Source organism: Juglans regia, chromosome 13 (genome assembly GCF_001411555.2).
Source record: "Juglans regia cultivar Chandler chromosome 13, Walnut 2.0, whole genome shotgun sequence".
NCBI classification, from domain to species: domain Eukaryota; kingdom Viridiplantae; phylum Streptophyta; class Magnoliopsida; order Fagales; family Juglandaceae; genus Juglans; species Juglans regia.
In genome coordinates this window covers 18520407-18535734 of record NC_049913.1, presented here as the reverse complement: position 1 = coordinate 18535734, position 15328 = coordinate 18520407, and the positions used below count along the sequence as shown (strand labels likewise).

Sequence of the window (15328 nt, the reverse complement as noted above, 5' to 3'; positions counted from 1 at the left end):
GAGTACTATTGAGATTATATCTCACGTGGTAGTTCCACTTGCAGTTTCATTCATTGGAATCACAGATACTTTACTTTTGCATAGAAAGTAGAGCCTGTAGAAGGAGAAGAGGACCAGACCATCTATCCAACCGACCAACGAGATTACCAACCCTAAGATTGGGGTTGAGTTTAGTCTTAGTTATGTCTGTTTTTATTTCAAAAAAAATCAGAAAACAATGTTTACTTTAAGTTTGTTATGAGTGCGCTGGTGTGGCCCAACTTTTTGGACGAGATTGTAATATTTAATTGGGTGTTTTCAACTTTCTTTATTTGGACGTAGTTTAATTCTCTGGTACACCATTATTCAACAAAAACTCCACTGCGGAGTTCTTAACATGCTAGTTCAATTATAAAACTTAATAGAACGTCAGGACATACAAATCCGGGTCGCATCTCCAACACCTCGGTTACCCTATCTCCTAGTAACTGGGTGCTGGGGGCGTCACGTTCTCTGACGTAATTGAGGAATTGAATACACTTATTTAATATGTTGATACATCCGATATATTGAAGTGGACCACAGCAAATACAAGTTTTACAAAGTTACTATCAATTGAACTTTCTATACATGGGACCATAGGACTATTGGAGTATTTATTCTACTGAGAATGTGCCGCTGAGATCCAAACCAAGAGAAAAATCCAGAGCAGAGGGTAGAGCAAAGGAAAGCTGAAATTTTTCTCAAAATTTGTTCTCTCTGGATATCAAGACTAAGTAGGATTTTTTTAGAAGCTTCCACACAGTTCAGGTAGACCCTATCCTAGAAGATCCGTTAGAAGATCAGTTGGTAAACCAGAGTAAATCTGCAGTTTGTAGGAGATTAAACTTGTTTGACAGCAATTTTGAGTAAAAATTTGATCACGTGTTTTTATGTATGTTAATATCAAAATTTGTTTTCTAAATTGGTATGACTCAATTGAGATCCTTTCTAAATCGCCTAACCAAATTGTGCAGTCCAATTCAAAGAAAGATAGACACAACATTAAATGCTACAGTGGGATAGTCTATACAGCCCAAAAATCCTAGATGGAATGGCATTAAATGTTTCGTGGTCAACATGATGTGTCTGTGTATATCTGCCTCCAAAAATTAAACCATCCAATTTGACCAAGTAATTGGAGAGAATCTCTACTCAAAAAACTGATTAGAATAAAAGAACAAAGCAGTTGAAGTCAATTATTGAAAAACTTATACATGCAGTGCAAAAATGAAACAAATTGGTTTCCTTGATCACATCATACACATTATCATAGAATTTATGAGTAATGCATTTTATATGTGGCGTAATTGTAACATATGTGGTTAAGGGCAAGAGTTTAGCCCTTGCAGAAAACTCTGCAGCGCTGTGACCTTAAAGGGGTTGCTGTTTGGACTATTTCAAAGGGCTGTAATAAGAATTTAAGACCCATGGTTTAACCCCAATGAGCCACCCCAAGTTTTCTATTAATCAATATGCAGATAATATGTTGTTGATGAGGAACCTTTTATTACTTCTGAGGTGTTCCACTATGATATGACTAAACTAGAATTTGTAACATGAGACACTTGCTCTCTTAACAAGATGGCTTGTGCACTCACACAGAGACACGTCCCACATAGACATGCACAAACACACTCCAATAATTTTCAGCTATGAAAACTGTCGTTCTCAGGAAGAAAAAAGCATTTAAATTTGCAATTTTGAAGAACGTAAGAAGTCTATCATGCTGGACTTCATTTCGTATGTTCCTATAGAATCTACAAATATCTTTTATCAAGTGCAGTAGATGCATATACGCAAGCATGACAAAAACACATACCTTGTCAACATTTGCTCAACCAAAATGCCACCACATATCTATTCTTTTACCACCCACAAAAACATAGATTATAAAAAAGAAATTTCGAGTGGTTAATGGGGCTCTTACCTTAAGATAAAAATTAACGTATTGGCAATATAAGCAACCATTTCCCTGAAAAGGAAATGAAGAACATGGTCAAGGTGATAACTGTGCCAGTTCACTGATGAATCAAACATTCCAAATACCTATCAAGAAACAGATGCAACCGTTTTAAGACATATTCTAGTGGCATGGTGTCTATGGCTAGCATTTACAGATTAGTTTGAAGACATATTTCTTTATTTGGGGTCTTGGACATTAAAATGACTTTAACAATTTATTCCATTAAAAAAATAATATTATGACTTACTGAAAAGAACAAGAAGAAACCATATACATTACTTAAAGTGGAGCACATAGATCATGGTTTAGGGACAAGATGGATTTAGAGGCATAATGATTTGCTACTTATAACAAAAGAAAAAACACAAGTTATAACTGTTTGTGTAGGGGCGCCTGCCTGAGTTTTTAAGACTTCTAATTCTTTTAGCTCTACAATCATGAACTTTCCTTTTCTCTCTCCACCTTGTATGTCTCCCCAACACCATATATCAGGTTTCAATAATTTAGAAGTGAGAATAACCTGTCAATATTTTGAAATACTCCAAGAAATCTCTGAGGCAATAAAACAAACTTTCCAACTATGGTATTTTACTTTAAATGTAGTTTACAGGATAATTTCTGGTCCCTGACTATAAATCCAGTATTCCATTTATTCTCTCTCTTAATTTTTTATTAATTATTTAGAAACATACAAATGCATCTACATATACTTCAATAAAACATATCAGAACCATAAGGCATACCAAAAGTGATGCAAGCTTTGTTGGCCATCACCCTTGAAAGCAGTCTTTGCAACTGCAGCATAGAACCTGTCAACAAAATGTAATGTCAACAGATATCTATTTTCCAATTGGCGATAAAAATTTCTGTGACAAGTTGACTTACATTCCTAGAGTCATCACTGTCAAAACACCAGAAACATCAACCGCCTCTTGACCCTATCAAAAATTAATTAAAAAAAGGCAGTCAGTTTCTGAATCCCTTAAAATAGTTCTAGATTATTAATATCAGAATCTGCAGTTGCAATTAAAAAAAATCTTAATCAAGACATGAACTCTCAAAAAGGGATCAACTAAGAGATATATTCAAATTTCAAAAACTTGAAAGATTTAATCACTAATAGCATTCAATTATTCTGTATGTTGAAAGTTATAACATCATCATTGAACAAGCAAACACTATGAAAGTGCTTTGTTCACCAGAAGTGTTCCAAAACCAGACTACCACTACAAGAAAGCTTGAAGCTAATTCTGAGTAACAATTCAAGGGAGACCGATCGAAAACCAAACAGTGCCAGGACTGAACCGAGAAGGAAAGATTTAAGAACTCACAGATTGAAAAGTTTATTCAGTAAAAATAAATTGGAGGGAGTGTTGAGTGCATTTTTCCGCCGCAAACTTTCACCTGATAGCGAAGTTGGCTGAAAATCCATTTACATGTGCAGGTGAGAGGTGACTACAAACAAAAAGACAATTTTGGCCCTCAAATTTGTTACATAATTACTCACTTGCCCCTCCTTTGTCTTCCCAAGTGATCATTAAGGCCACAAAGTCATAACCACCAAGCATTGTGGACTCAGAATTTTGAACCAAGCGTGTCATGCCATGTCAGAATTTCAACCACATGACACCACCCCTTATTTGCCAAATCCAAATCTTTAACCAAGAATTTTGTCCATGTCAGTGTAATGCAAGTGGAGTCTGACTCCCAACTGGTGGTAAATTGATTCAATGGAGGTGGTGGGGCAAATTGATAGACAAGGGATTAATGGGATAGCCTGTGCTGACTTGTCAGAACCTTATCATGACTATGAACCACACATATTTTGAAGCCAACCAAGTAGCTGATTGGTTGGCTAAAAGTGGCACTAATGGGACTATTAGACAGTACCATGACTACCAGTCCATCCCGGAGGCAAGGGCTTGCAGGCCACTAAGAGAGCAGGTATTCCTTCACTACATTGGAGATGAAAGTTTTGGACTGGGTTCAAAATGTCACGCAGGGAGTAGGTCTTGGAGGGGGCTTATGGATGGCACATGAAGAGGATGGACTTCCACTATTAATAAAGGATTGTAGTGTGAAAACTTCAGCAGTTTTTTTTTTTTCTTTGGTAGGCTTATAGTATATATATATCCTAAGTGTTCAAAGTTATTTTTGTTTAGTGGTCTTTATTTCACACCTTGGCCTGGGCTGTTTTTTTAATTGTATGATTCCCCAAGGTGTCAGTCTATAACCACGGTATTCCTCTGTCAAGAATGAGGGCTTATTAATAAAATTGGAGTACCATCTTCTTCTAAAAAAAGAAGTTCAATATTTTTGTTTATGTTTAATGCAATAATTACTGCTAGCAATATGAGGTATAAACATATTAGGTTATGAATAACTTAGAGAACAATTAATCTGAGCATGCTGAATTTAGCAAAATGATTCTAGAGCAAGACTCCAAGCACTCCAACCAACCTTCTTTGCATTTGAAACTGAATCAAGAAACCATGTGAACTGTAATTATTGCATGGGGTTTTTTCAAACTTCCCTAAATGTATGCCACATCAAATATATATATATATATATGGCAAAAAAGCAAACTTCAAAGAAAGTAGAACCCTATGTTCCGTAACAGATACACAGAGAAGTAGTCAACCAACCTTCTTTGTCTAGTGAAGTTTCAATAAACGAACCATCTAAAGTATTTATCATTGTATGATGGTGTTGGATATCATGAATTCAAAAGGCAGCAAAGCAATTAAGTAGGCCGCCATGTTTAGCAAGATGGTTCTTTTTTTTTTTTTTTTGGAAAATTTCTCAAAGATATTAATTACCATTAATACACATCAATAACAGATTCAAACATAATGAATATACATGAACTCAGAAAAGGAGGTGGCCTGCCCAAGCTCGGAAAGGAACCTACAATGAAGTAAGCAACGTAGCTCACAGCAAGTGTTAGTGTAATCTCGATCACCGTGTCATTAAAAATAACCCCAAGCCACAAAATGGAGATTATTCCAAAAGCAAGACCAATGCCTACACTGGACAAGGAAAGGGTCATATAACCGGAATAATTTTGTTAGGATTGCAACAAAAATAAGTAATACATACGCCCCAAGTGAGACTTTGGTCAGAAATTTGATTATTGCGGTCCAGCTAAAGCTCTTTCCAAGGACCATTTGATAGAATAACTGATAAACCACAATCGCTGTCCTGGACGAGGAAACTAAGCATATTCAGTGGCCAAATATGCAAAGGATGCAATAAATCAAAGTGATTATAAATATGCAAAAAAGCAATAATAATACCATCAACATCAATGATTCTTATTAGGGGAAAATGGGCAATACCAAGCAGGCTGGAGGCCCATGGGCCTAATTGCAGGACTTGAGCAGCCCGTATGAGGATGGCCCAACAAACCGCACTAAGGCGAACTTGCGGGGTGTGGACAAGGAGACTTGCGCCACCAAGAACGTCTATGGATTCAATTGGCATAGGGCAAGTCGGAATCACCCACCCCTCCCTTGTGCGATGCAGGGAGGGTTACCACATTAAATGGGTTGAAGTGCCCCCTCAAGGGACATGCTTGTGTCGGAACCCGAACGCCATAGGGTTCAGGAGAGGACATCATAGTAAATGCAGTGATCTCCGCTTCAAAGCATGGACAGATGTCAGATCTCCCAAGGGAAGGAAAGGAAAGGCAACCACTACACTCTAAACAATATATAGCAAGCAGGAGGAAAGCCGAAAGGCAAGATCATCTGTCTAACTATCTCCTTTTCCTTTTTCTATATACCTCCCCCATAGAAGGTGGCAAAGGAACTAACTTTGGCATCGAAGGCTTCCCTCTGAATAGCCAAGGGTCAAGTCTGTTTGCAAGTGGTAAGCAAGGCAATGGGCAAACCGAAATTGACATCAACAATGCTCATGGTTATAAATATCACAACTCAATAACACATAACAGTATCACGATGCCCAAAATTTAACCACTTGGACCATTTCAACCTAACACGCACAATGTGGGGCTCTCAACCCACACGATGCCCTCGACATTCCAAATCATTGGTTCCTTGCATTCTGAATCCTTGGCGTCGGGTAGTGCAACTAGCAAGAGGATCAACCACTTACCAAGCATTGGTCATGCTATTGCAACTCTACCGAAAAATCATTCCATATGGCCCTGGCAACCTCACATCGAAGGAGTTAATGATCCATAGTTTCTCCACTATTTTGGCACATGCAGCACTAATCAATAACGTTGATTTAATGTTTCCTTAGATTATACATGGTCAATATCTTTCCTAAGGAAGTAGTTCATCCAAACAATGCAGTCTTAGGAGGCACCTTGTTCCTTCATAGGCTTCTCTAAGGATAAATATTTCTATCCTAAGTAGTGATGGCCTCATAGAAAGGACGTACACAGAGAATTTCCCTTTCCTATAGGGAATCCAGAACATCTTGGCCACCTCTTCATTACTTATTCCGAATGAATAAAGCAAATTAAGGAATTCTGTGAAGTACCAACTTCCCAATCACGGGCCACCCTTATAAAGCTAGCATTCCACTGTTGCGAACCATTAGAAATTTCCATTAATTCAACCACAGAAGCCTCATGCTCACATACAATCTGGTAGACTACAAAATATGATCCTTAAGGACCCTATCGCCACACCATATATTGTGCCGAAAACCAATATTAGACCCATAACCCACCACCAATCTGGTGTCTAGAAATGCCTCTACTGATTTTTTTTTTCCACAACCCCACTCCATGTGCCACTTCCAAATTTCATTGGAACACGGCCTACTACCCACCTCCATATTTGAAACAGGCCTCCCTCTCATGGTTGAGATCGGCTTGGTCAAACTCGAATTCAGCTCAATTCATTTATTAAATTAGCTATTCGTTAACACAAAATTATGATTAATTATTTTTTTTTATAAGTAAACAAGGTATATTACTCCAAGAATAGGCCTAGCCCAGTATATACAAAAAACAACCCTGACTAGGAGGGTGCAAGGGAAACAAGAAAATCATGAAGGGCCATGCCATTGAAATCAACAGAATAGGACCAAGTATATAATGTGGTATAAAATAAAGCTATAAGTTCCTCTAGCAATCTCTCATTATCCTCAAATGACCGCGCATTACGATCCTGCCATAGATACCACATGATACACATAGAAATCATCTTCTGCTGAAATCTTATGTACCCCTCCAATACTTGGCCAACTAGCCAAGGCTACCACCCTAGTCTTTGGCATAACCCAACCCAACTCTACTCTACCCAACACCCCATCCCATAAAACCCGTGCTATGTCACAGTGTAACAAGAGATGATCCACCGACTCGCCCCCTCCCCTACACATACAACACCATTCTGCTATAATAATTCTCCGCTTCCTCAAATTATCAGTTGTGAGAATATTGCCCGATGATGTTGTCCACACGAAGAAAGCTACTTTGGGAGGCGCTGTGTGTCTACATATCCTCCTCTAAGGGAACCGAATGATGGGATTTTGGGTAAGCGCCTTATAAAATATGCAAACTGAAAAAACACTTTTCTCGGCGAGTACCCACCACAATCCATCTTCTTGTAAATTGCTTGGTTTCACGGAGTACAGAAGACTATAAAAATTAGTAAAATTATTCATCTCTCAATCTTGCACAGCCCTACTAAAACTGATATTCCAATGAAGTTGCTTCCCCAATATTCCCATAACCACCGCTATTGAAGTCTCTTTGACACTAGCAATTTGGAATAAGGAGGGAAATGCATCTTGTAGAGCAGTATCTCCACATCAAATATCTTTCCAGAATTTAATCCTGGATCCATTGCCCATTAGAAGACGATTATGACGAAGAATGACCATCCATCCTCTTCTAATACGTTTCCATAAACCCACTCCATCATCTCCTCTAACTTCTTTAGTGCACCATTCCCCCCATATATTGCCATATTTGCACCCAATCACCCCTCTCCATTAGGCTTCCGATTCCTTATTGTATCTCCACAACCATTTGCCAAGTAATGCCCGATTGAAAGTCCTCACATTTCTAATACCCAGACCACCGTTGGATATTAGGCGACGTACCGTTTTCTACTTAACTAGATAAATTTAAACTCTTCTCCCAAACCGCCCCACAGGAAGTCACATTGGAGTTTCTCAATCCGGCCTGCCACACTTGCAGGTATAGGAAAAAGAGATAGAAAGTAAGTAGGTAAGTTAGAGAGTGTACTCTTAATCAAAGTAAGCCTACCACCTTTCGACAGTTACAATCTCTTCCAGCACGCTAATCTCTTCTCTATTTTCTCAATCACTGGCTCCCATAAAGCAGGCGTCCTTTCACCAACCCCCAACAGAAGACCCAAGTACTTCAAAGGTAGAGAGGCAACCTTACAACCCAACGCATGAGCTAATTGCCGTGCATTAGACACCACACTAATTGCACCAATTCGGACTTATCAAAATTCACTTCTAAACCAGACACCACTTCAAAACACAGTAGCAATGCCTTTAAAGCCCACACCTGATTTCGATCTGGATCACAAAATACAAGCGTGTCATCTGCAAACAATAAATGATATATGTTAATGATGTCCCTATTCGGGATTCCAACCGAAAATCCTTCCACGAAGCCATGATGGGTCAAAGCCGAAATCATCCTACCCAATCCCTCCATCACAATAACAAACAGTAGAGGCGACAACGAATCGCCTTGTCTTGAGCCTTGCGAACTATGAAAGAAACCAGTCGGGCTACCATTAATCAACACAGAGAATTTGGCCGTTGAGATACACCACCGGATCCATGACCGCCACCTCTCTCCAAACCCACATCTCCCAAGCAGATAGAGAAAGAAATCCTAGTTAACATGATCGTACGCATTTTCCATATCTAACTTGCATATAATCCTTGCGGAGCCTGCCTTAATTCTACTATCCAAACATTCATTGGCAATAAGAACCGCATCAAGTATTTGCCTACCTTTAACAAAGGCATTTTGGGGTTTGGTGATAATCTTCCCAACCACCTCACTAAGTCGGTTGGCTAACACTTTGGAAATGATCTTATACACCGCTCCCACTAAGCTAATGGGGCGATACTCCGTTATCTTGTTTGCCCCCACCTTCGTAGGGATCAATGCAAGGAAAGTAGAATTTAAGCTTTTTTCAAATTTTCCAGCCACAAAGAGATCTTGAAACACCTTCATGATATCTTCCTCTACAACATCCCAACAATCTTGGAAAAAGCCCATGGAGAAGCCATCCGGCCCCGGCTCCGGCCCCGACGCCGTGTCCTTGGCCATTTTCCGCACCACTTCCGCCACCTCCTCTTCCTCAAAAGCCCTCTCCAACAGAGATACATCACTCGTTCCAATGGCGTGAAATACCAAACCATCAAGGGACGGCCGCCAACACATCGGTTCAGTTAGGAGTTGCTCCTAGAAACCAAATATGTGATTCTGAATAACTTGTTTTTCTCTACACTCCACACCATCAATCTTCAGCATCTCAATGTTATTGTTCCTCCTATGAGAATTTGCAACACAATGAAAGAACTTGGTGCTTCGGTCTCCTTCCCTGAGCCACAAGGCTCTTAATTTTTTACGCCAAGAAATCTCTTCTAGCAAGATAATTCTCTCAAGCTCCTCACCCAACAAAGACTTTCGAGCTACTTCATCTTGGTTAAGGGGTCTAGCCTCTTGAATCCTCTCAATTTCCTGAATCTCCTTCAACTTACCATTCTTGTTTGCCCCTACATCACCAAAAGATTGCACATTCTCACAATTCCCCTATTGATCAACTTCAACTTAGTCTCTTGTAAACACACAATGTCCGCCTTCCACTCACGAAGCAAGTTTCTTATCCGAAGACATTTATTAGCCTTGTTGAACCTGTGGACATTCCACGACACAATTTTGGGCTTCATTGAGAAAAGGCCAGCCCCTTCCCTTTCGACTTGCCCCTACTGGAGCTACCCTCAGTGTTCAATGACCATGTCAACCTTTTAAGCTCCCGCTGTTTTTTCAAAGCATTCTTCCGATGTTGTTGGTGCCTCGCTTTGATGGCCGTTAGCAAGTCCATATATTGATCTTCGTATCCTTCATATTCCACTCCCACAATTTTCTGTATTTATATAACCTTATCAAAAACCCAGTCCAAGACTCACGACTAGTATGGGAACAGAAAATTCAAAGGGATCGGATCCTTGCTAACCCCCGGAAAATCTCGGATCTCCTCCACCACCGAGGTTTCTGTCATACCTAAACGATCACTCAAAGCCAGTGCATTTTCTTCATCTGAAATCACCCCTTCAACAGAATCATATTAGGACAAACCCATCTCAGAATCCAAAAGCTCCTCGTCCCTCACGTCCACCTCAGAGTCCATAAGAAAACCCTCAGAGTGGTTCGCCGATGTCCCCCTCCCCTCCCCTTCTTTTATCGGCACTATCTGTTGCTCAAACAACGAAGAAAACCCTCCCCCACGAGTCGCAGCAACCATCGCGGCACCCAAGCCTTCATTCCGAGCACCCCCAAACCTGCGGATCGTTGTTGGAGAGTGCCACCATCATCATCGGCACTTTTTTTTTACCCCTCGACGGCTCCTCCTGCGATGGCGGCAGACACGCCGCGATCTCTGCTAGCAGCTCACCAAACGCAACGACGGGTGAAGCCTTAGGGCTTTCCCGCGCCAACTGGACCCTGTGCTGAGGCCCATCCTCAGTTCCGTCCAACCCTTCAGGAGAAAGGCCTAAGGGCTGTGAGCCCATAATCTTCCCTTTCGACCCAACCCTCCTCCAAATAGAACCCACGTTTTTATTACTCTAGTGGGCCAATCCCTTCACGCCGGGCTAATGAGAATTCAATGACAAGCCCGGCCCCTCATTCTTCATCTCCTTGTGATTGCCTTTATCCTTATTACACCCGTCCATTACCCTTAACTCCCCAAGTTCCTTATGCAAAACCATCTGCAAAGCGTACACCTAATGGAGCTCGAGGCATGCGTCTGTCAGAGTTCCAGTCCCCTTCTCGCTCCCCATACGGTGCAAGTGCCTTACCTGAGTACCAACAGTAGGAGCACCCCTTGCTCTCTTCACCTGCAACATCTCCCCCAACGCCTCCTTCAACCTTTTCCACCCTCTCCCCCCCCTCCCCTTCCGGAATGATGATGAAGTTTCTCCTTCCACCCTCCCTATATTCTGCCACCCTCACAAAACAACCTCTGCTATTGGAGCATCTCTGTGCAAGATAACTGCAATAACCCTCTCTGATGGAGCTGTAAAAATCCTTCTCCCCACTGAAGCAGACCTCCAACGCCTTGACCAACCACTGCACAATTCTATGTTCCACCAGTAGTTCCTGCTTCCTGCTCCACCCCCTTTCTATTATATAAAATAACCCACCTTCATTGCTAAGAGTGAATAATTTCGATTCAATCCCCACCTCTCTAAAGAATCCCATCATAACCAACTTAAACTTGCACTAGCAAGATCATCAGTTTCAACAAGGAAAATCGCAATGTGTACGAAGAGAAAATTTTAATAGGAGAGAGAAAACAGACAATATATTTATGATTAATTATTACGCTATAAAACTCGTATAAACTTCAATAACATAATATTTATTATTTTTACTAGTATTGTTTATATTGCGAATATCTTAAATATATAAAGAGATAAAAGGAAATTGTGTTTTAAATATTATACATATTACTTGAATCCTTATGACTATAACTATACATATATGTATGTATAAATTTTATAAAGATACTAACAAAAACTTAAAGTTTGTTTGTAATAGTTTATATAAATACAATATAAATAATCTATTTTGCTCAAATGAAGTAGCTCGTGAACAAGCTAAACTCACTCGAATAATAACTGAGTTGTTCGAAAACCAAAAATCTAAGTCGATGTTAAGCTTGAGCTCGACTCGTATAAGAATAAAAATAAAACAAACATGACGACCACCCACTAACTCAAACCCAGCTCATTTACACCTCTACTCGTGGTTATAGTGCCACGATCAATTACCTAGGAGAACCTTGTTGAATGCCTTTAGATTACGAACCCCCAGCCCGCCTCCTACAGTATGAACCTCCAGCCTGCCTCCTCCAAATGCACCAATAGATGGAACTTGATCTCCCCACCTAGTTTGCTCAACAAAAAGTCACGGTGGAGCTTCTCGATACGAGATGCCACACAAGCGGGAAGAGTGAATAACGATAAGAAATATTGGGGGAGGTTTGACAAAGGCCCCTTAACTAAGGTGGTCCAACCTCATTTTGAAAGATACTTCCTCTTCCACCCGACCAACTTACGCTCAATCTTCTCCAACACATCATACAAAATAGTCTTGGCCTTGAAATAGATTCCCAACGGAAGGCCAAGATACTTTATGGCTAGTGAAGATACCTTACATCCCAATGATCATAGGCCTTCCCCATATCTAACTAACACAATATACCTGGAACCCCTGACTTAATTATGATATCCATGCATTAATTAGTGATGAGCACCAAGTCTAAAATTTATCTGCCTCTAGCAAACGCATTTTGTGACTTCAAATTGATCTTCTCGATAACCACAATCATCCTATTACCAAGGACTACTAAAACGATCTTATACAACCTATTCACTAGACTAATAGGGTGATAATCCTACAATCCAAAACCTCAACTTTCATGGGGATGAATGCAATAAATATCCAATTGAGGCTTTTTTCAAATTTCCAAACGAGAAAAGCTCCTCCTTGACCATACCTCCCAACAAGATTGAAAGAACTCCATGGTTAAACCATATGGACTCGGTGCTCTATCTCTAGCCATCCTTCTCGCCGCGTGATGAACATCAACCTCTTCAAACGGGCTCTCCAACCAAGCAATACTTGGTTGATGAATTGTCTCAAGCGCGAATCCATCAAGTTTGGGCCCCCACGCAAACTGTTTAGTGAGTGCTTCTTCATAATACTAGGCAATATGATCCTTGATCTCGAATTGGTACTATTGTTTCCAAGACAGTTAAGGGTGCAATATCTCATTCGGGTTGGAGGAAAGTTATGGAAGCTGAAATGACTACCCTTCACCATAGTGGGATATGAGATCTTGATCATTGCCTCCTAGTAAACAGAATATTGGATGTAAATGGGTGTCCATAGTGAAGTTCCAATCTTAATGGTGGAACATTTAAAGGCATGTTTGGTTGCTAAAGAATATACACAAACCAATGGTGTTGATTATGAAGAGACCTTCTCCCCAATTGCCAAAATCTCTTCTGTACGGGTATTAATATCTCTTGCAGCTAATCTTGATGGGCCACTATTTCAGTTAGATGTTAAAAATTCCATTCTACGTGGTGATATAGTTGAGGACGTTTACATGGAGCAACCACCTGAGTTTGTTGCTCAGGGGGAGTATCAGGGTACCATGTGCAAGTTAAAGAAGGCATTATACAGCTTGAAGCAATCTCCAAGAGCATGGTTTGAGAAAGTTTGGGAAATTTTCTGATAATGCATTAGACTTTGGTCTGCTTAGATGTCAAACTAGCCATTCAATGTTTCACCTAAACATATATGTAGTTTACATTTTGTTGGTAGAATATGTGGACGATATTGTAATTACTAGAAGCAACCGAGGGGGGATTGATAGGTTGTAAGTTTTTGCAGGATTAGTTCACATTAGAGATATAAGAAAACTTGGATACTTTCTCGAGATTGAAGTTGGAAGGTCTAAGAAGGGCATCAATCTATCTCAAAGAAAGTATGTACTTGACTTGTTAGAAGAAAAGGGTGTATTGGGTGCTCAACCAATTGATACTCCCATAAATCCAAATCATAAGCTTTTTAAGGATGAAAAAGAGTTGTTTGAACATCCAAGTACATATCATTGACTTGTTGGAAAGTTGAGTTATCTTACTATCACCATACTTGAGATTTCTAATGCATTGAGTCAATTCTTGGAAGCTCCACAAGTCTCACATTGGAATGGTGTAACCCATATTCTTCGCTATCTTAAGCAAGCTCCTGGTCTTAGATTCCTAAACGGGGCAAATGGACATCTTCGAGTGGAAACCTTTTTAGATGTTGATTGGGAAGGATCTTCTTCAAATAAAATATCTACTACTAGATATTGTACCTTCTGGGGAGGTAATATGGTTACATGGAAAAGTAAGAAACAAACAGTAGTAGCTGATTCTAGTGCAGAAGCAGAAGACAAGGCAATAGCTCAAGGTACTAGTGAGATGACATGGTTACAACACTTTCTTCAAGAGATTGGTTTCCCAGCACTTACTCCTCTCCAGTTGTTTTGTGATAATCAAGCTGCAAAACATCTCCAATCTGGTGTTTCATTGAATATAGAGATTAATTGTCATTTCATTCTTGATAAGATGCTTAGTGGTGATATTTCTACACCTTTTGTGAAGTATGTAGAACAACTTGTAGATTTATTTACTAAGTCTTTATGTCATATTCAGTTGAAACTTACTTGTTCCAAGTTGGGTTTATATGACATATATGCTCCAGCTTGAGAGGGAGGGTTAAAGGGCATGCATAATACCCAATGAGGGTAAAAATGTAAAATGTACTCCATAGTATATATATACTGGGTAGGACATGATTTTGGTCTACCCTTTATTTTCTCTCAACCCTAATCTTGACACATGTAACCATCAACATAAAGACAAATGAGTCAACTTGATATTTTGTCAAGGCTACCCCTAATAACCAACAAATGGCAAGTTCTTTTTAGGGCTGTAAATGAATCAGTCTGTTAGATAGCCAGCTCGGTATTCACTCGATTAAACTCGAATCGAACTCGACTCGTGAAAAAAAAACTCGTTCGTAAAAACAGATACCCACTCGATTTGTAAACGACACATACCCGACAAAACTCGACTCGATTCGGCTAAAACTCATTAAGGCCCGCTCGTTTATGTTCGAGTCAACTCGTTAGCTCGACTCAATTAAAACTCATTCATATATTAAAAAATATATACATACACTTATGTATATATACATATATATATGTATTAGCTAATAATATAAGCATACCACTTTTATAATTAAATATATAATATGTAATTTAATTACTTATGTCTATATAGTGGATATATTTCATAGGTATATTTTATAATTTGTATAATAATTAGTTGATAAAATTTAATAATTTCATATACTAGTATGTAAGAACCAAATATGAAATAGATATATGCTATCATTTTAAGTGTATGTATTAATAATATATGTAGGCATATAATATATTGTTATTTTAGATAAATATCAACTAGTTAGATATTAATTATCTATAAATTTTTTAAAATTTTATAATTCAATAGAGGTTCTACTTTTTA

At 39.3% G+C, this 15328-nt stretch overlaps 1 protein-coding gene across 3 annotated transcripts in view; it reads right to left on the bottom strand.

The window, feature by feature from the left end:
* Positions 1–15328, bottom strand: part of LOC108997030 (sodium/hydrogen exchanger 8) — a 65519-nt gene that overhangs the window by 39772 nt on the left and 10419 nt on the right. For 2 of the 3 annotated variants that reach the window (XM_018973115.2, XM_018973120.2), the window contains exons 6-10: positions 5084–5185; positions 4896–5013; positions 2870–2922; positions 2728–2793; positions 1949–1993 (exon numbers count right to left, since the gene is read on the bottom strand). In XM_018973115.2, the coding sequence (XP_018828660.1) occupies positions 1949–1993; positions 2728–2793; positions 2870–2922; positions 4896–5013; positions 5084–5185 (384 nt within the window). The remainder of the gene's footprint in view (positions 1–1948; positions 1994–2727; positions 2794–2869; positions 2923–4895; positions 5014–5083; positions 5186–15328) is intronic. The other variant, XM_018973134.2, reaches the window with a different exon arrangement.